Source organism: Mauremys reevesii, unplaced genomic scaffold (assembly GCF_016161935.1).
Source record: "Mauremys reevesii isolate NIE-2019 unplaced genomic scaffold, ASM1616193v1 Contig1, whole genome shotgun sequence".
In the NCBI taxonomy this organism is placed as follows: domain Eukaryota; kingdom Metazoa; phylum Chordata; order Testudines; family Geoemydidae; genus Mauremys; species Mauremys reevesii.
The window spans coordinates 3,058,646-3,079,809 of record NW_024100715.1 but is presented as its reverse complement, the minus strand read 5'-3'; the positions used below and the strand labels follow the sequence as shown (position 1 = coordinate 3,079,809).

The 21,164-nt window shown below is 45.3% G+C and overlaps 1 protein-coding gene across 1 annotated transcript; it reads left to right on the top strand.

Annotated features, from left to right (window-relative positions):
* Nucleotides 1–1,445: 1,445 nt before the first annotated feature.
* LOC120392367 (E3 ubiquitin-protein ligase TRIM41-like) lies at nucleotides 1,446–15,437 on the top strand. The gene is made up of 6 exons (XM_039517083.1): nucleotides 1,446–1,890; nucleotides 3,681–3,776; nucleotides 7,032–7,262; nucleotides 8,881–8,903; nucleotides 11,743–11,858; nucleotides 15,406–15,437. The coding sequence occupies exons 1-6, from the start codon at nucleotides 1,471–1,473 to the stop codon at nucleotides 15,435–15,437; spliced, it is 918 nt and encodes a 305-aa protein (XP_039373017.1). The 5' UTR covers nucleotides 1,446–1,470.
* Nucleotides 15,438–21,164: the final 5,727 nt, after the last annotated feature.

The window sequence follows — 21,164 nt, the reverse complement described above, 5'->3', positions numbered from 1 at the left end:
CATTTTGTCATTCAGGGGTGTAAAAAAACACACACACACCCCCAAATGACAAAAGTTTTACCAACGAAAAATACCAGACAAAGCTGCTGCCGCTCGTGGAAGGTGGAAGTTTTTTGTCTGCTGGAAAGCTGTCTCCTGCCGACAAGCTACACTGTATACCTTTTAGCGGCCTGAAAGCCTCGTAGCGTACCCATAGGCTGAGTTTGACTCAAGGCAGAGTGATCTTCTCCTCGAACCGGGACCCAGAGCTGCAGATGTTTGGTGGAGCCAACTCCAATCTTCAGAGGGGTTGTGCAGCTTGTGCCTTGGCTGGACTGACACACAAAACCTGCACAATGCCGTTCCAGCTGCAGATCTTCCAGCCCGCTCACGAAAGCGTCTAGGACTCTGAAATCCAGAGCAGTGCATGCTGCAGGGTGAGGTAAATGGTGGCAGTGTAAATACCAGTTAGTTAAGTTTAATTTATTACTTTATCCTATGTTTGTTAATTGATTTTATTCAACTGCCTTTTGTGGATTTAAATTAGTAGTGACATTTAATCTTAATCTGTTATACCCTGTTTCTTTAAAATGTTAAGTAAAGGTTTGTAACTCTAATATAAATATATTGGATGTATATTATTTATAATTGGCATTTCTGAGTTACACCCATGCCATAAATTATTATTTTAGAATAGGTTTACTCCTGGAGGTTCCCAAGGCACCCCAGTGATTGTGTATAGGGGCCAGCCAGGTGGAGACACCGCCAATTTTAAATTCCTTTAGGGAGTAAAGGGACTGCAGCCCAGGGGCGGATAGAGGATTCCCATCTATCCAACATCACCACTGGGATTTAATGTCAATAACATCAGGTGCCCAGGCACATAGGGGAGTGTTGCCTGCTCCCGAGTAACCTAGGGAGGGGTGGACCTGATTAAAACGAGACCACCAGAACTTTGGCAAAGTTCCAATCCCAGTCAAACTAACATTGCTACTCTGACCTATTTCTAATTCACATCAGACGCTGTTTTGAAACTTTTAAAAAAATAGTATCTTAATTGAATTATCTTTCCTTCTTCTGTTTTGGCATAATTCTGCCAATACTCCGCTATGCAATTTTTGTGGGCAGAGAATGAGGAATTTTATGATCTGCTCTGCTTTCTTTAGAAAATGCTTGTATCTCTTCAGTGACCTGACTTGCTTGATTTTGTTTATGACTATGGGAAAATAGCTGTTTAAAGTCTAACCTGTATAAACGAAGGTTTTCAATATATTCATTATTTTATATACCTCTCCCCTATCTCCTTTATTGTCTCCTTTCCAGAACGGAAGGACCCCAGGGCCAGCAGCTAACAGGCTCACAACAGAACAGCAATCAGGCAGAAGGCAGGCAGCTGCAATAGGCTGCGTAGGAAGGGCGGTGGCCAGCTTCAATCGGGAATAGTCAGACATTTGGAAAGTGAAAGTGACTTTGCTGTTTCTGGTAGGTGACATGGCGGCAAGGAAGTGTGTAAAAGATCTCCAAGCAGTTGTTATCTGTTCCAGATGCCGGGATTATTTTAACGACCCAGTGATTCTGAAGTGCGGGCACAACTTCTGCCGATCCTGCATCACTCGGCACTGCGAGTCTGCGGACTTCATGGACATCTACCCCCCTTCCTGGCCCTGCCCCCTGTGCGGAGAAGCGTTCGGGGAAGGAGACTTGCAGCCTAACCCGCATTTGAGGAATATAATAGATATAGCGAAAAAAATCCCAGAGCCAAGAGGGAGGAGAGCATGTAAAGAACACGGGGAGCTTCTGAAACTCTTCTGTGAAGTGGATCAAACCCCCATCTGTCTGCTCTGCAGAGAGTCCCGCAGTCACAAAGAACACCGCGTGGCTCCTGCTGATGAGGCAGCCCAGGATTACAAGGTAACAATTAGTCATTATTGCATTTCAAATGCCTGCCAGCCAGGGCGCTCGATAACAGTTCAGAACAGAACCGTCTGAGAAATACAAAACCAGCAATGTAATAAAACTAGCTTCCTACAATCACAACGTAGAGAAACAGAAGGGATTTTATACAGGAAGAATGTTTTTAAGGCCTGCTGTGTCTAGAGTTAAATCAGTACATAAACTCTGTCGGTTGGGGGTTTGATTTATTTTTTAAAACAAAATAGTTATATCAGCAGAACCCCTAGTGTGGATACAAGCTGTAGTGATACAAAGGTGCTTGTTCCCCTGTCTATGCAGGAATAAGCTATACATTCTTCTACTACGGGTATAACTACGTCCATGCTAGCAGAGATGTCTGGCTTTAATTGCGCCAGGATACTTAAAGCATGGTATGATTTGTGTTCCCTAGAGCAAGGTCATCCCCCATGTAGGGAAAAATCCATGCAGGGGGCAGCTGCAGGAAACTTACAAGTTCCGGCTCACAGCTTCCTCTTAATTGTTGTAAGGTGCGGGAGGGGGAAGAGGGGTTTGCTTCTCATACAGAGTTCACAAGGGTGGGGGAGCTGGCCCCCTTAATCAACAGATTTCCTGAAGTCTGCAGAGGCAGGGGTAGGGTGATCCTATTTACAAAATGAAGATCCAGGGTCCTATTATCTGGGGTGGGAGGGGTTGGTTGTGGTGCTGGAGGATCAGGGAGGAGTACACCCAGGCTTTGGCAGCTGGGGAAGAGAGAAAATTTATGGCCACTCCTAACCCTGCTTTCCCTCCACAGCCCCAAAGAATACCACTTTCTCCCTCTCTTCCCTCTCCAAAATAAAAGCTAAATTAAACACCTTTTACAGCAGGGAGTCTCATAACTGATGTAAATTTTAATTAATCACTATGATTACAAGGGTGAAGCAACTCGGCTGCAGTTTTTCTGTAGGGGATGGGGGGGGGTAAAGAAAAATTAAAGATGTTACGTGCCCACAGTTTGCAGACTGCTCAGAAAATTCATAGTGAGCACATGCAGAGGGAGTGCACATCCACACTGGGGGGAAGTGAAGCCTCAGTCAAGCCCCTGCCCTAAGCTTAGTTTGTTGGTGAGGCCTAGATTCACAGTATTTACTTAGGTGCCTAAACCCCAGTTGGAGCCTCCACTTCAATTCACAAAATTCCTGCTGAGCCTCCGAGATGCCTAAACTCACTTGGCATCTGTTTTTCAATAAATAGTTCCCGCAGCAGCTGTGTTTCTGCCTCTGGCCATTCATAATACTGCCTCACTCTAGGCATCCAGGTGTGTATCATCCACCTAAGCCCCAGACCAATTCACTATCCCGAGGAAGGTCAGGGTTGGGCCTCCTAACTTGCGTGGGGCGCAGTCTGTTAGGTGGCCTCTGAGCAAGCCCACTCAATCAGGCCCCTCAGGCCAGCTCATGCAGAGGTAGACCTCTCTCCTAACTTTTAAGGGTTAGGGTACTTATCTGGGAGACCACCGGTTCCCCCCCTCCACCTAATGAGAAGAAGGGATTTGAACAGGGATCTGCCACCTCTCTATTGGATAGTCTGATGTAGGTCTCCCTTCATCTCTCCTGTCGAAGCTGTTCCGCTGGGGATAAATACTTAGAGTCATTTGGGCTAAAGAGAGATCACAGGCATGAGTGACTGTATAGCCAGGTGGTTATAGCATGCACCTATTTTATTATGTATTTAATATTCTTGAAAATATAAATGGGTGGGCAGAACCTCCCAAAGCACCAAAACTAAACCAGTTTTTCTTTTGTTAGGCCCAGATTCAGAGCCATTTGGACATTTTGAAGGAAGAGAGAGAAAAGATTCGGTTATTTAAATTGAGTGGGGAAAATGAATGCCAGGAACTGCTGGTAGGTGTCGTTATTATTCAGAAGCAAATGTGCACAGGGACATTATTGATGCTCTGCTTTGTCTGAGTATCATAAGAAGAATTGTTCCATTCCATGAAAGACTGACTTATTTATCCTTATTTTAAACCTGGGGTGGGCAAACTTTTTGGCCCGAGGGCCACATCTGAGTACGGAAATTATATGGCAGGCCATGAATGCTCACAAAATTGGGGGTTGGGGTGCAGGAGGGGGTGAGGGCTCCAGCTGGGGATGCAGGCTCTGGGGTGGGGCTAGAAATGAGGCATTCAGGATGTGGGAGGGGGCTCCAGGCTGGGGCTTGGGGTGGGGTGAGGGCTCTGGGACGGTGATGAGGGGTTGGGGGTGCAGGAGGGTGCTCTGGGCTGGGACCAAGGGGTTCTGAAGGCAAGAGGGGGATCAGGGCTGGGGTTGGGATGTGGGAGGGGGTCAGGGGTTCCCAGCAAAAGGGAGCTGCGGGGGCAGCACTTGGGGCGGGGGCAGCGTACGAAGCCCCCTGGTTGCCCCTATGCGTAGGAGCCGTAGGGGTGACATGCTGCTGCTTCCAGGAGCCATGTGAAGCCACAGCACACGCAGCAGGGCAAGCTCCCAGCTGGAGTGCTGAAACGGGGCAAGCCCTGGACTCTGTTCCTTAGCAGGAGCTCGAGGGCCAGATTAAAACATCTGAAGGGTCGGATGTGGCCCCCCAGGCTGTAACTTGCCCACCCCTGTTGTAAAGAAAAGCTGTGGCTTAATTAAGAGTAAGCAGGAAAATGGAACATTAAAGAGTTTTGATAATCCAAATATTTCCACTGATGTGATTAATTTGTTCAGTTAACAGATGTTTCTCCTTTAGTCTTTCAGCTAGAGCTCGTTGAAATTTTTCAACCATAAAAATGTCCTACAGAAACATGGGGTTTAGTAGAAAAATCTCCCTCTGCCGCCTCCTGTGGGAAAATGTCATTTGCAAAAAAATTGCAGTTTTTTGACAGAAAATTTCCAAATAAACAAAAATGTTGTTTATTTTCATTTCAAACAGAAATTTTCATTTTAGTTTTAAAAACCTGAACGTTTTTCAAAATTTCTAATGTTTTGTTTTTATCCTTTTGTTTTCCGTTTTACTCCTTTTTGCAACTGAGTATAATACAGTGAATGATTTCTAGGACTTTTTCTCCTAGTTTTCCTTTTCTTTTTGTCACTTTTTCTAAAACAGGAGAAATTTTGAAGAGTTACAGAGAGAAGGGAATACAAGGAAAAAGGGTGTGTGTGGAAATGGACATTTAGAAAAAATGGAAATAAACTTGAAATGTCAATTTGTTTTGCAAATTCCTCCCTTTTTTGGCTTTAATTTCAACAGACATAATTACAACAGGACAGTGAAGGCAGCTGCTCTTGAAATCTGCTGCCCCAGAGAAGCCTGGGCATTTAAGGCCTAATCAAACCCTACTGAAGTCAATGGAAAGACTCCTATTGATTTCAGTGAGCTTTGGAACAGGCCCTAGTGATATCGCTGCTAGATGTTGCCATGAAGAAGACTTGGGTTCTAAATATTATCTTAGTTTCTTGCTCCTAGGGTATGAGGAGCTAGAGAGCTCCAGAAAGAGCATAAATTGGTGGGCTTTTGTCCAGTTCACACGCACACATTTCTAAGTGCCCTGCAAACTCAGATGTGCACATGCAAATAAGTGTCTTTTCAGACACCCAATTTGTGCTCAGAATCCCTCTGTGGATTAAAATTGGAGACTATGATGTGACAAAATGTGTATATCCTAAATGGTGCATTCTTAACTCATCAGAGCTATTGCTGGTGCTCTAATTTTAAAGCCTGTTTTAAAAACACGGCCCTATACATCTAGGTGTATTTTGTGGAGAGCCTCTGTTCCCCAATTCAAGTCTAGTGCTTTTTAGTTTGGGTTCTACTGTTTGCTCCGCAGAAATAATCCTGGCCTGTCCAGTTCTGAATTCCACACCTGCTGTCCTTCCTGTTATTGGAAGGATCTGGTTTTCTAGACACCACTGATAACAGAATACAGTAACTCCTCACTTAACGGTGTAGTTATGTTCCTGAAAAATGCAACTTGAAGTGAAACAATGTTAAGCGAATCCAATTTCCCCATAAGAATGAATGTAAATTGGGGGGAGGGGTGGGTTAGGTTCCAGGGAAATTTTTTTTTTGCCAGACAAAAGGCATTTATATACCTTTTTAAACAAGGAATTCAATACTACAGTCGTCATTTCTGGGCAGGGCTGCCCAGAGGATTCAGGGGGCCTGGGGCAAAGCAATTTCAGGGGTCCCTTCAGTAAAAAAAAAGTTGCAATACTATAGAATACTATATTCTCGTGGGGGACCCTGTGGGGCCTGGGGCAAATTGCCCCACTTGTTCCCTGTTGCTGAGTACGAAGCTTGGTTGAGGTGGTGGAGTCAGAGTGGAAGAGGGTGGATTGTCCAGCTGCTCCTCTTGCTGAAAGCACATTGCGCAGCAGCAGCTTCCCCTACTCTGCAAGCACCAGGGGCGGGGGGCTCAACCCTCAGCCCGCCCTCTTTCCCCAGGCCCCCATTCTTGACCTGCCTCTTCTCCCCCCCACCTCCTCCCCCTTTACTTCGCATGCTGCATCTTCGCTCCTCCCTTTCCCTCGCCTCCCTTCTGAACTCTGCAAGCTAGCTGATTGGGGGGAGGGGTGCCGAGTCCTCGCTCCTTCCCAACGCCTCCTACCTGGGGCAATCAGCTGGTTTGCGCCTCGCTCCTGCCTCCTAAATGCTGCAAGCCAGCTGATTGCTATGGGCAGGTGGTGGGGGGAGGAGGGGGAAGGCGCTGATCCACGGGGTCTGCTGGTGGGCGGGAGGTGCTGTGGGGAGTGGGAGTGGCATAGGGAGGCTGCCAGCTGTGGAGAAAGCAGGCAGCCAAACAATGTAAGAGTGGAGCATTGTACAACTTTAAATGAGCGTGTTCTCTAATTGATCAGCAACGAAACAACGTTAACTGGGATGACTTTAAGTGAGGAGTTACTGTATCCTAATAATAGAAGATAAATTCATTTTCTAAACACCAGTTAGGACTGTTGAAAATCTCTTCGAAAATCATCTGTCTGAGCATAGACTAGACAGAGTATGTTCTCCATAATATGTCAGAAGTTAAATTCTACGGGGTTGCAATAACATGCTCCCATGTGCATACATAAGGCTTTATAAAATGTTCCATAACTCACTCTGTGTTCCTGTCCTTGACTTGTGCTTTCCCTGTTTGTATCTCTTCATTTCAGAAACAGCTACAAACTGAGAAGCAGAAGATTGTGTCTGAATTTCAGCAACTGCGCCAGTTTCTGGAGGAACAAGAGCGACTCCTGCTGGCCCAGCTGGAAGAGCTGAATAAGGCAATTGAAAAGAGCAGGGATGAGTATGTTGCCAAACTATCTGAGGAATTATCCTCTTTCAGTTCCCTGATCAGTGAAATGGAGCAGAAGTGCCAGCAGCCAGCGAGTGAATTCCTGCAGGTGAGACGGTGTTAGAAACACCCCAGAACCTTTCACAGGAAAAGAAAGTCTCCTAACCCTTCACTTTTGGAGTGTAGGAGTGAATGGTCAGAACATACAGTATTGCTAAAATATACATGATTTTTCCTTAAGGCCCTGAATCAGTATCCATTAAAGTCAATGGAAAGATACTTCTTGCTAAATGGGCATTAGATTGAGCTCTAAATGAAAAAAAAAATCTTTTGAATTCTAGTTGAAGACTCCTCCAGAAATGGCAAACTCTGTTCTCCCTGTCTCATAATGCAAGAGCAAAGGGACATTCAATAAAATTAGAAGGTGACAAATTCAAAACTGATTCAAAGAAACGCTTTTTCACGCATCCCGTGATTAGACTGTGGAACTCATTGACACAGGGTGTCGTCAAGACCAAGCATTTAGCAAAACTCAAAGTGATTGGACTTTATAACTTGGGATATACTTGTTATCCATATATATTAATGATACAAATTTTCTAAGTGACATTAAACCTTGTGCTTCATTGCTTCAGCCAATCGCTAACTATTAGAGAGCAGGATGAGAATGTGGGGGGCAGATTATCTTACACATTCCTCTGAAGCATCTGGCACTGTCCATCTTTGGAGACAGAATACTGACCAGATGGACCTAAAGTCTGATCCAGTCTGGCATTTTCTGTGTTCCAAACCCTAACTCCAAAAGATTAAAGATGGAGCGATTCTTTAGTTACAGAAATAGCTAAGACTGAAGCTGTGTTTCCATTTTAAGCCTGATTTTGCTACTTTTCCTACTTACTACAAAAGAGGGAAAATATCGGCCTCAAAATAGATACATGAAGTCTGATGAGGCTGTGGTAATTTTGTCTGCCAGAACTGAACTTAGTTAGGGAAGCTGTTCATTATTTACGGTAGCCTGAAAGTGTAAGTAGTCGTGAGAATTCCAAAAGCCTTCTAATGACTCTAATTTTCAAAAAGTGCCTCTAACTAGTGCGCCCCCCCCCCCAAAAAAAGAGAAATAAAACGTAGCACCCTGGACTTCTCTATCTGATCTCTAGGGTTAAATTCTCTGTTGCAGCCTGAGGGCAGCATTCTTCACTCCTCAGGTTTCCTGCATTCATCCTGGGGCCTGGGATAGTGAATGGCCCTCTGTTACTCTGTACCCCACACCCATTGTTCTCACCCAGCCCCAGCTTCCTGTGGATGTCAAGTATTTGTGGGCGAGTGGGGAGAAAGTGCACAGCATGGGGGTATCTGTCCCTCTGGACCCATTGGAGTCTTCAGAAGAGAATTGTCCCCAAACCTGCAAGTGTTTATGAAGATCCATGTTCAACACATCACAAGACTGAGCCCACTGATTTCATGTGCCAGCTGATTATCCAAATGTCATTACACGAAGAGTTGGTGTGCCTCCTTATACAAACTACCTAAGCCCACATTCTGCAGTCAGAGCACTTCTCCAAAAGAGCAAAGGCAGCACATTGAATGTTTTTGTTTGCATTAATAAATAACAAATAATTTCACTTTGAACCTCAAACTGTGAAGACAAAGTGAGTCCTCTCCAGAGCAGGAGGGATTCTTAGTATGTGATAAATGGGACTGAATTTCCTTTTATCTTTCTCCTCTAGGACATCAAAGGCACCTTGACCAGGTATGTGGCTCTTCTTCTCTCCCTCTACAATGCAGGGAAGTGATTTTGGACATGAGACATTGCTCTCTATGGTCCAGCAGTGCAGAGTGTGGGGCTGGTTCCTAATCTCCCTCCATTAAATCTAGTCTCGGGGCTGCTGTCATTTTGACTAGATTCTAGAATAGAGCAGCCTGAGAAAAGAGTGATTTTCCTGCAGACAGGGTGTTATTTGTAGTGTGGCTGGTGGAGTGGAGCCCTCAGGAGATTGGGGATGGAGAATGAGTTTTTCATTTCTAGATCATAGACTCCAAACTCCACCTCAGTCGGTAGGGATGGAAAATCGATGCCATCTGATGACTAGTCAATGGGCTGTTTATTAATTGTTATTATACAGTGAGTTCTATCAGTGTGCTTGACATGTCAACAGATCTGATGGAAGAGACGTTCCCTTCTCTAAGGACTTTATAATGTGCTATGAGTAGTAGTACTATGGTATTGCCTAGAGGCTCAAGGCAAAGTCGGGTCCCACAGACAGAGACAGTCCCTGCCCCAAGGAGTTTACAGTCTAAATAGACACAGGAGACGAAGGCAGGGGAGGGAGGATTAAAATCAATTTAAGATGAAATTTGATAAAGACAAGTGCAAAGTTCTGTGCTGCACTTAGAAAAAAAATCAAATGTACCAATACAAAAAGGGGAAATAACTGGCTAGGCAGCAATACTGCAGAAAAAGATCTGGAGGTTAAAGTGGATCACAAATTGAATGAGTCAGCATTGTGATGTTCTTGTGAAAAATGCAAATGTCATTTTGGGATGTTGTCACGGGGTGCTGTACTCCCCACAGGTGGCGCCGCCTCCTGGTGGTTCTGTGAATTAGCTCTCTTCCAGGTTCAAAGACTACCCTTGCGGTCTCTCACCCCATTGTCTTCTCCCTCATTCTGCAGCCCCATCTCTTGGTTCAGGAGCTGTAGCTTCCTCTTTGAGAGACAGCCATCTGACCAGGTCATTAAGTGGTTTCCCCTTCCAGGGGATAGTCTCTCACTGGGCTTGCTGGCCAGGCAATGCCACTTCATCAGTGGGCAGTAGAGAAACCCAGGCCCACCCTCTACTCTGGGTTCCACCCCATGGACCTTACCACATGCAGCCAGAGTCTGTTCAGTTCCCAACCATGCTTCTCTCCCTGGGCTGCTTCCTGCTCACCTCCCACCGGCTTTCTTCTCCGCCCTTCTCTCTTCTGAGTATGCCCCTCCCTCAGGGCCAGGCTCCCACCATCCTATTCTTTCCCTGGATTTCCCTCCTCTCTCTAATGCACAGAAAGGGGGGGGGGGGCTGCAGACTTTCTGACTGTAGCCGTTTCTGTTGCCATCCTCCTGGCTTTACACTAGCCCAGCCCCCATCTGCTCAGCTGAGCTTCATCGTCCAACCAGGGGTTATTTCTCCTGCCTAAACCCCTCATGTGTGGCCTGTCTCACTAATCTTCTCTTTCTCTGCTTCCTTCACTCTTTCCCAAAGGGGGTCAGTAATTGAACCTAGGTCTCTGTAGGATCCCACTGCCTTAGCCACAAGACCATTCTTCCTCCATCCTTGCCAGTGGGTGCAGAGTGCTGGCTAGTCACTTGATGCTCGTTTTGTTCCTTATTTCCAGCTGCTTCTGTCATTCAAAGTGTCTAAATACACACTAACTACTTTCCTAATATGACTTTATCCATCTAAGCAATTGCTATAGGTGCTATAAGAATGGTATGTGATCACAAATGGAACAGGAAGTGATCCACAAGATTGTGAATGGGAGAGGAGATGTCTGCCAGACAATCTCTCTGTTGAGTTGTGGTCTGGTCTATGAAAGTTTGAGACCCCCTACGCTAGTGGACTGACCATTGTATGTATCCAAAGAACTAGATAAGAACATAAATTATCTTTGAAATGGGTTAGTGGGTCTCACTCGAGGTCCTGGTACAATGGGTATCTACATCACCACAAGGATTGTCACTAATTATCTCCCTTCAGTGGTGTACAGGATATAAGTCAGGGGATCCTGCTTCCCACACTCACAGTACAAGACCAAGGGGATGTTCAGCAAAACTGAAAGGCAACTAGTGTAAAGCTGAGAAAAGGAAATACTTTGTTACACAATTCATTATTAACCTGTGGAACTCATTACCACATGATATTGCTGAGTGTCATAAATTCATAAAATTGAAGGCCAGAAAAGACCGTAAGATCATCACATTTGACCTCCTGTGTATTACAGGCCCTTAAATTTCATCCAGTTATTCCTAATAACTTGTGTTGACTAAAGCACCTCACAGAAAGCCATTTAGTCTGGATTTGAAGACATCAAGGGATGAAGAATCCACTTCCGTTGGGAGTTTCTTCCAATGGCTAATCACCCTCACTATTAGAAATGTCTGCCTTATTTCCAATTTGAATTTGTCTGGCTTCAGTTTCCAACCATGGGTTCTTATGCCTTTGTCTGCTAGATTGAAGAATCCTTTAGTACCCAGTATATTCTCCTCTTGAAGATATTTATACATGATACTCAAATGTCACTGCTCTCTTAGTGTAAGTCATTCTTTACCAACCCTCAAATCATTTTCTGTGGTTCTTCTCTGCACCCTCTTCAGTTTTTCAACGTCCTTTTTCAACAACACCAGAACTAGATGCAATTTTCCAATATCGGTCTCACCAAAATGAAGGGGAAGCTTGTGTCACAGCTAGTATTGAACCTATTCCTGGGTCAATAGAGAATTTAATCCTCCAGGGTCTGCTGAGCTACAACCATTCACTAGAATAAAATACATTTTAGTAAAAAAACAAATATGAACCGACTCCACAACGAAGAACACTGCGTTGTTTTTCAGATGCAAGAGGGAGACGTTTTGGAACCCAGTGGCCCTTTCTTCTGAACTGAAAAGGAGAATTGGGAAATCTTTAAGAAGAAATGCAGCTCTGGAGACCATAGTGAAGAAATTCAAAGGTAATACAAAATTCCCCAGGTGACTGTTTAACTTATATTACACTGATAGGTGTCAGAGGTGGGAAAATCTCTCAGGGAAAATGATTTTTAGCCTATCCCCAAGCTGGGCAGTTGATTGAGACAGTCAACTAATCATTTGGAGTGCATGAATTCCCTTCTTAGGTCTCAATATGGCATGTACATACTGGATTAGGGTCTGGGGTTTTCTTTTCTTATCAACAATAAACATTAACCTTAGCCTGAGCTCCAGAATTCACTGTTTTTTCAAGTTTGTGTTTTTCCCTGCTAGTCCCCCTCTGTCACCCTTAGTCCCTCTCTTGCTTTAGAGTGTCCCCATCTTTTATCCTTCTGAGCTGGAGATACTGGGTATGTCTACACTATAATATAAGCCCAGGGTTCAAACTCAGGCTCAAGCTTAACCCCTGTCCGTCTCCACGCATATCAGACTAATCCTGGCTCAGACCCAGGGTCACAGGATCTCACAGGGATGGAGGGTCCAAGCGTGAGTCAAGCCAAGACCCAGGGTTCAAGACTTATTTCTTTTCAGTGCAGGTGAAGCCCCACTGGACTCAAGCTCTGGGAGTTGACCAAAAGTATCCCACAATCCGACGGGCCGACTTTCTTTGTCCTCTGGACAGTCTGATTTGGTGGACAGTCAAGTTTTTCCACATTGTACCACGAACAAGGGGCTTGAGCAGCCACATTTTGGCAGAGTGCTAGGAAGTCCAGGCTATGGGTGGTTGAAGTTGGGCCAACATAATGCAGTGGGCTGCATCCCCAGGTTGGGACCCAGGATTGAACAATTCCTACCTGTGTCCCTGTGTAGACGCTCAAGCCGTAGGTTAACAAACCCAGGGTATGCTAACCTGAGTTCTGCTCACCCTGAGTTCACATTGCAGTGTAGACCTACTATTCCTGGGGAAATTATGTGCCTCTGTGGATGTGCAGAATTCATCTGTCTCGTATCATTTTTTTATTTTCCTGCATAAAATACATTTTGCCTAAGTGCTGCAGTTTTGCCTTTTGCCCATCAGAGGATGCTATGGTACTAGAACAGCCAGCACGCAGCTGGCTGTTCTGCCACCACAGCACCTTCTGGTGGGCAAAAGGTGGAACTGCAGCAGTTCCTAGGCAAAATGTATTGTATGCGGGGAAAATACAGAATTCTATGCCTAGTGCTGCAGAATTCCCCCAGGAGTAGACGTTCATCCCAGCACCCTGCCCACAGAGCCAGGTTAGGACAGAGTAGGGCACACAGGGCTGCTGTGGGGTGTGTGTGTGTGTCACAGACTGGGGCTCAGAATGGCTAGTGGCAGGGACAGACTGGAGCATGGGCTCAGAAGCTAGTGGGTGACGGGGTGGGGGAGGAGAGGAGCTGCAGAGACCCCTGGGGATAAGAGGTGCAGGGACATGGGCAGACATGCCTGACTGAATGGAAGAGGCTTGGGGTCAGCCAGGGTCTGCATGGGGGAGGCTTCCGAATACCCTAACAATCCCCCCCCCCCCCCCCCCGAAAAACCTTCCACCCACACCCCAAACCATCCAGGTTCACTCCTAAGCTCCTTACCGCTCCCTCAGCTCCTCCCTTTACCCTGGACTCCCCCAAGCCTTTGCACTGCTTGTGAGAAGTGCAGGAAATAGTTCTGTATTGTAATTTAAATTAATCACACAAAGTTCTGTATTATACCTAGTAAGGAATTTATTTATCCAAAAAAAAATATTTCCAGAATCTTTTTTTTGGTCTGTATTGTTACAGACATACTTGCTGACAGATATTTTAAAATAAATTACTAACATAATTGTAACTAGTATGATTATATTGTGCTATTTTGACAAATAAAATCTGCAGAATTTTCAAACGTGTGCAGAATTATAAATTTTTGGTGCAGAATTCCCCCTGGAGTAACATACCCAGTGAGAGCACCAAGTCTGTCAGAACGGATGAGTCAGTTGTGCTGAGTATTGGTGGTACAGAAGCAGATTTAAGGTTGCTGTAGGTGGGAATTATGTCTGGGTTTCAGAGATGTTTATGTAACCTTAGGTGATTTTTTTTTTAAAGTTTTTATGTTTGAGAGTTATATTTTAGTGAGACGTATAATGGTTTGTATTGATTTGAATTGCACTTAGGCCTTGGCTACACCTGAGTTACAGTGCAATAAAGCTGCCCACAGTGCTGTAACACACTCCCCTTAGCGGTATCCGTAGGCTCGCCTGTGGTGCCCTCTTGAATGCCGCGCTCATGCATTGATATATTAGGTGCTGCAGGCCCTATGCCCTCTCAGTTCCTTCTTACCACCGATGATGGTTAGTTGGAGTGACTCTTTCCCTTGCCTAGGAATAGGAAGAGTTAGTGGTTTCGTCTCTTCGGTCTTTGAGCCTTAGGGCCTTGTAAATAGTTTGTTTATAGTAGCTCATGTTAAGTAGTTGTTAAGTGTAATTAGAAGTGAGAGTCCCATCGGGAACATCGCCCCAGGCCTGGCATGCCAAGAAGGACGAAGGGGCATTGGGCAAAGGTCCCAGTTCGGGCCTCTCACCCACACCGGAGCCACATGAGAGTGCCTCCCCAATGGGACCCTCTGCTCCTCCGAGGGATCCAATACCGACTCCTGGGAGTGGTAGGGGGCCCAGACTCACGGCAGAGCCAATGGCTTCCCAGGCTCTCCTGGCTCCCAGAGAGCAAAGGCCTCTGCCAGCACTGCATGAGTTGCAGGATTATTACAAGGGCAGATGTAAAGACCCCCCCCAGAGGGTAAGCGAACACTGCCAATCCCTGGAGCCGAGACAACACTCTCCGGCTTGACGGCCCAGGTCTTAAATGACTGCTTCTTGGAGCAGCTGGTACATGAACCCGCAAGGGGAGAGGCAATTCTCGATTTAATCCTGAGTAGAACACAGGATCTGGTCCAAGAGGTGTAACTATAACAGGACCACTTGGAAATAGTGACCATAATATAATATTTAACATTCCTGTGGTGGGAAGAACACATCAACAGCCCAACACTGGCATTTAATTTCAAAAAGGGGAACTATGCATTGGCCACTGTTGGTAGACAGATACTGGGCTGGATGGACCTTTGGTCTGACCCAGTATGGCCATTCTTATGTTCTTATGTTTTCTGTAGCAGAGCTTAGATTGCTGGCACCACAATCACATCGAGAGGGCGGAGACTGCGAATCGCCCAGAGAGCAGCATTGGTCATCTTATCTCAGGCACCGGTCATCCTCCCACCGACTGTCTCTTCTGCGCAGATTCCCGGCTCCTAGACTGTGGGAACAGTCTTCTCCCACGGCGACAGTTAGCCATCAGTCGCAAGCTTGGGCGTCCCTTTTGCGGTCACCAGAAAGTGATTCCTCTGGCATGGAAAGGGAGTTCAGCCCTTTGCTGATGCAACACCAGCATGGCTGGGCACCTGAGGCTGTGTCAATCTCCACGATGCCATTTTGGCAACGTGGTCAGTGGCCAGCAGAGCGGTCCTTGTGGAGCGCATGGGACATGCCTGGGATGCCGATGCCTTACTCGTTCCATTCTTCGGCTGTCACCTCACAGCAAAAACTGGCGTCATCAAGCTCAGTGCCTAAAGCACACTCAGAGGCTGGAGTAGAGGAGCGTGCGCCCACCCTGAAACCCCCTCCCTCAATGGGGGATGATGCCCCAGGACCTCCCCTGTGACCCAGTCATCCTCCTTGTCCCCGGGTGAGACAGTAGCGGGTTGCCCTGATTCTAGCCTACTGGACGATTTTAAAGAACATCAGGCCCTACATCATAGATGGCCGCTGTTGAGATTTTGTGGTTCCCAATAATAACCAAATGAGTCTGATGTCGGGCAGAATCAAGGGTCTTCGATACTTTATTCAATTCAATAAGACTTTATTCAGTGTGCACAAAGGGAGAGCCACTGGTACCAAAAATCAGCCAGAGTCCCTCCAGCAAGCAGCCTTGCTATTGTATAGCACATGGCACTGTATATTGTAGAGCACATGACATAAGTTACATAACACGAACCTTTAGCCAATCATATTTAACCCTTCCATATATGGATTTGTTCATCACATTCTTATACTTCTCCACTCCACATGTTGAGCTCACCCCCACTCTCCTTGGCCTCTTCTAGAATCTTCCTAGGGTGGTGAGCCACAGCATGCTTCTTTATGCATACATACCTTCTAAATCACATGTTTAAAATGAACACAAGCTCATTCAGCTCCCCCATTTGGTTTTGGGGGCTAAGAACAATTCTTAGACCCCACTAACACCACTTTCCTTGTATTTATTAGGAGCAATAATTGACCTTATCAACACTTAATTAACTACAATTTTGGTAAGAGAATTAAATAATACATAATGATATCTACAATAAAAAAGTCCCCATTCCCATTGCGAGAACACAACCCAAATCCATCCCCATGGAATCTCTGTTTCGACAATAACAAGCCTTTCTATTCACTGAATCTTTGTAATTGCCTCACCACTTCTTTTGTAATATCTTCTAATAGACTTAACACAATAGGAAGAATGTGATGTTCGAGCAAGGCTTGCCTGCCCAAGTTCATCACCCAAATCCATGCCAGGTAGTGGAGTCCTTCCTCACTGTTCTATCATCCATTAAAATTAAACATTACATGCACCATTAAGTCGGGTCCCAACATTTGAGATAAGGCTTGTCCTGACTTCAGGTTTCCCATACACAAAACCCCTCCTCCCAGGATGGAACTTTGGTCCCATGGGAAAGCTATATAGTTATCTCCGGCCCTTATTACATACCCAGAATTCTTGATGCTACATAGGTGTCTGTGACATGAGAATGGGAGTGGGTGGATGGGCTGAGCCTCCAATTCAGGAGCCCAACCCACAGGAATTAACACACCTCCAAGGATGGCATGACCATCCCAACATGCCCCGGTTATCGATAAGGACCATTCCCCTGCCATCATCCAAGGTGAAGACATTCAGCCTTTGAGAACTGCAGCTCTCACCCTGGAGGGCACCTGTGACATGAGCAAGTCTCCTATCAGGGCTGCAACTTTCATGTTGAACACCATGCCAGGATGATAACATACTTTTTCCACGCGCCTAGACCAATGCTTGCTCATACATTTTAGTAGTTTTTAATAGATGGCTCAGTACAACAGTGAGGACCTGACCAACTATGTTGCTGAGTTAGGGTGATATTTAACTTGATTAAACATGAGCCCTACTCCCACCACAATAAACTATCATCCCTGCTACTAACAAATTTTCAACCCAGTCCCTATTATTAGATTTGATAGCTTGAGTAATGACATTTACATCCAGTGGCTCCTCCCCAGATGATTACATCAATAAAACACTGAAAGCCACTACAACATTATTAAGATGAAACCTTTTAAAAAAAACAACTCTCAAATTCTGGAAATCACTCAAAACAATTAATGGACCACAAAAAATGTCTACATCAGTTTTAAACTGGGAATATTAAATGAAAACACTATTGAGAGTGGTTTTCCAGGAGTCTATAGGATAAACAGGGATTATTGTGCCCCATGTTGAGTCTCACCCTTGTATACTTTTACACATGACAGGTGCACCCAAACTGCAATTCCAGTGACCTGGGCTCCTGAAGTAGTTACCATGAGAACCGTGTCAGGCCCAGTCCAGGCTGGTTCAAAGATTTGTTTTCGATAGTGGAATTTCTGATTGATCCCCAGTGCCATGCATACAGTTTTCATCACCTTCCCTGTAAAAGTAGTACCTTGGTCACTATCAATGAAGCATCGAAGTCCCCATCGGGGAATTATTTCGGTCATCAGTATTTTAGCTACATCAGATGCAGTGGCCTTGGTCGCTGGGAAAGCATCTACCCACTTAGTAAAGTGATCTGGTGATTGTGGAACATATTCTTTCCCTCTGCACCTTGGCAGGGGCCCAATAAAATCTGTTTGTAACTGCGTGAAGGGCTGTGTTGGTCTTGGCTGATGTTGCATTCTCACTTTGTGGGAGCAGAATTACATTGAACACATGTTACACACCACCTCACATTATCATACACGTTTGCATTAAGCTTAACATGCCACCAGGTGTTCGACGTTCAGTGGATCACCCTCTGTGCTCCATCATGTCCCAACGTGTGATACACTTGTATCATAGTTCCCATCAGCACATTTGGTAACACTAATGTGTTCCCTGGACCTCTCCAAGTGTTTTCATCACACAGTTTGCCCCCATTATCCATCCATAGACACTTCTCTGCCCTTGGTGCAGCGTGTTTAATGTCCTGTAATTCAAAAAAGTTTGTGGTTTTTATGAGAGGCTGTGTTGCAGCAATCAATTGCTTCTCTTTATCTTCCACTGCTGCTTGATTAGCTAGTATGTCTGCCCTTCGGTTCCCCTTGCTATGAGAGTCTGTCCCTTTTGGGTGGGTGCTCACTTTTATCACTGCTACTTCGGTAGGTTTCTGCACGGCTGCATGAAGTTTCTCCATTATCCCCCCTTGATGTATTGGGGATCCTGTATTTGTCAGGAATCCCCGATTTACCCACAACTTAATATAATCATGTACAACTCCAAATGCGTATCTAGGATCAGTATATATGTTTACAGCATGACCTTCTGCGGCTTCACATGCTGCAACTAACACCTGTAGTTCTTTTACTTTTGCTGATGCTCCAGGTAAACTGCCATGCGCCACCAGCTGCCCATCTTGAGTACAAACAACCCATCCTGTGTGTCGTTCGCTGTCCACATAGGAGAAAGAACCATCCAGGTATAGGAAAGTGTCACCAGGTGTTTGTTTCTTTTACCAGTGGAAGGTTCATGGGCTCTTCCTTTAGGTAACAATGATGCGGGAGGCATGAGGGTGGCAGGGTTTAGTGATGACGCTCGTTGCAGACGTACTGAAGGCATTAGCAAGCTCGTTTCCTATCGAGTCCATCTTGCCACACGGACTGCCTAAGATTTCTTTCCTGATAAAATAGCAAGGACAGCGTGAGGCACGACAATATTTATATCCTGCGCACCAATAAGTTGTGAGGCCTGACTTACGGCCATAGAAGCTCCTTCCACTATCTAGAGGCACGGTGGCATTGCTTGAGCTACAGCATCTAGTTTAGAAGAGTAGTATGCTACTGGGTGCTGTTTGTCCCCATGTTTTTGCATTAACACTGCTGCCATATGTCCCTCTCTGACATGCGTGTACAATGTAAAAAGCATTAATGGATTAGAAAATCCCAACCCTGGGGCAGTACTTAGCCTCTGTTTCAATGTGGTAAATGCCTGTTCACATTCAAGTGTCCTTTGGGACATTATTAAGGGGCTGGACAATTCTTGAATAATTTGGGATTTGAGTTCGGCAGAGATTGAATAGCCCCAACTCTTTCCTAACCCCCCTGACCGTAATTGGTCGTGGGCATGCGTTAATAACCTCAATGCGGTCAACAGTTAAACGCTTGTACCCCTTGGATATTAGATACCCCAGATATGATACTTCCTCCTTTGCGATCTGAGCCTTTCTAGCATTACATTTTACCCCACTGTCTGCCAAGTGCTGCAGGATCACCTCTAAGTCTTTCATGTGTGTTTGGCCATCTGGTGAGGAGACAAGAAGATCATCAACATACTGTACAACACAAGAAGCCATGTCTGGCAGCTTTGCCAGCACATCCACTAACACTCTATGAAACAAAGTAGGTGAGTTATAAAAACCTTGGCTTAGGCAAGTAAAGGTATATTGCTTCCCTTTAACAGTAAATGCAAACCAAAATTGACTGTCAGGGTGCACAGGAACAGACCAAAAGCCATTGCTAATGTCCAAGGCTGAAAACACTACGTGATCATCAGCTACAGTAGAAAGAATAGTACAAGGGTCAGTGACTAGGGGTGAGCCTGTCTGCATGCATGTTAATATTTCGATAATCAATGGTAAGCCGCCACAATCCATCAGGCTTCTTAACAGGCCAGACATGTGAATTACATTTTGACTATATTTCTTTTACAACTCCCCTTCTTATTAACTCTTTGACTGTATTTTCTACCACTGTCAGGGCCTCTGGCTTAATTGGATAGGGACGTGCAGGAAGGGGAGGATTTCCTGTAAGCACCACTGGTGGGACATTCATCAAACCACAGTCGAGTTTATTGGCTGCCCACACTCCCGCTGGTCCTGGCAGCTCAGGGAGCACCTGCTCAATGCACACACACTCACCTGGAGAATAATAGATCAGAGGCACATTAGCACTAGACTTTTGAGATGGTATTTGCAACGAAGATGACTCACCCAAATTTAAATGCCACCCCAATTTTCGTAACATATCAATTCCTATTATTGTACCTTCAGCTTGTTTCGTCGCATAATAAAATTGCCCCATCCAAAAACGTTCTTCTGTCTCGATTAAAAGGGGCTTTGTCAAATATGCTTTCATACTGGCTCCCGCAACCCTGTTAAAGTAGTAAATTTAGAAGTCAAAGGTAATCCTGGAATATCAGTGATGGATAGTGAAGGTCCCTTATCTATAAGGATTTTACACGACATGCCCCCAACCCCAGCATTTAGATAGGGACGTGCAGATGAGCCATACTGGCTCACTGCAATGGGGGCTGAAAGCCCCTAATAAGAGGATTTTTTCATGGAGTTGAGGATTTGTATTAATTGGTCCTGAGACATAGTCTCAAGAGGGTCTTTACCCTTGTTACTAGGGCAATTCTTGGACCAATGCCCTGTCTGATCACATTTCATACCCTGATCAGCTCTTCCACCCCTTAAAACATTCCTTTTTCTAATGGCCCAACATTCCACAGTTACTACAATTACCACCTCCTACATTTGCTGCCTTAACTGCAGCAACAAAGCTATCTTCCAAACTCATGTTCAATTTTCCTTTTCCTTTCTGTCCTCAGGTTTGCATTCTGTGCACCTTTTCTCCTGTACCCTGTTCCTGATTGTGTTTGCTAACATTTGAAGCCCATGTTAATAATTCAGCATAACCTGGAGGCTGAAAGCCAGTTTTCAGGGCTGCCTTATACAGGCCACATATCCCATCAAGTACCCCCTCTATGAATACAACATCTTCACAACTCGCATTCTGTTGCCCCACATACTGTTAATATAACTCAAATTTGTCTTCCACATATTTTTCAAATGGCTCATTTGGATGCTGTTTTTGGTTAACATATGATGAGTACAGATTAGTACCCAGCCCCAAAGCCACCATTACAGCCTGTCGGAAATTCCGCACTGTGGTTTCCATATCGGCTGAGGAGGCAAAAAAGATGGTTATTCACCGTTGTAACTGTTGTTCTTCGAGATGTGTTGCTCCTATCCATTCCAGTTAGGT

Coding starts and splice junctions, on each gene's coding strand:
- LOC120392367 (XM_039517083.1), top strand. CDS start 1,471: ATGGCGGCAAGGAAGTGTGTAAAAGATCTCCAAGCAGTTGTTATCTGT. Junction 1,891..3,680: donor AGGCAGCCCAGGATTACAAG/GTAACAATTAGT, acceptor TTCTTTTGTTAG/GCCCAGATTCAGAGCCATTT. Junction 11,859..15,405: donor CATAGTGAAGAAATTCAAAG/GTAATACAAAAT, acceptor GTCACCTCACAG/CAAAAACTGGCGTCATCAAG.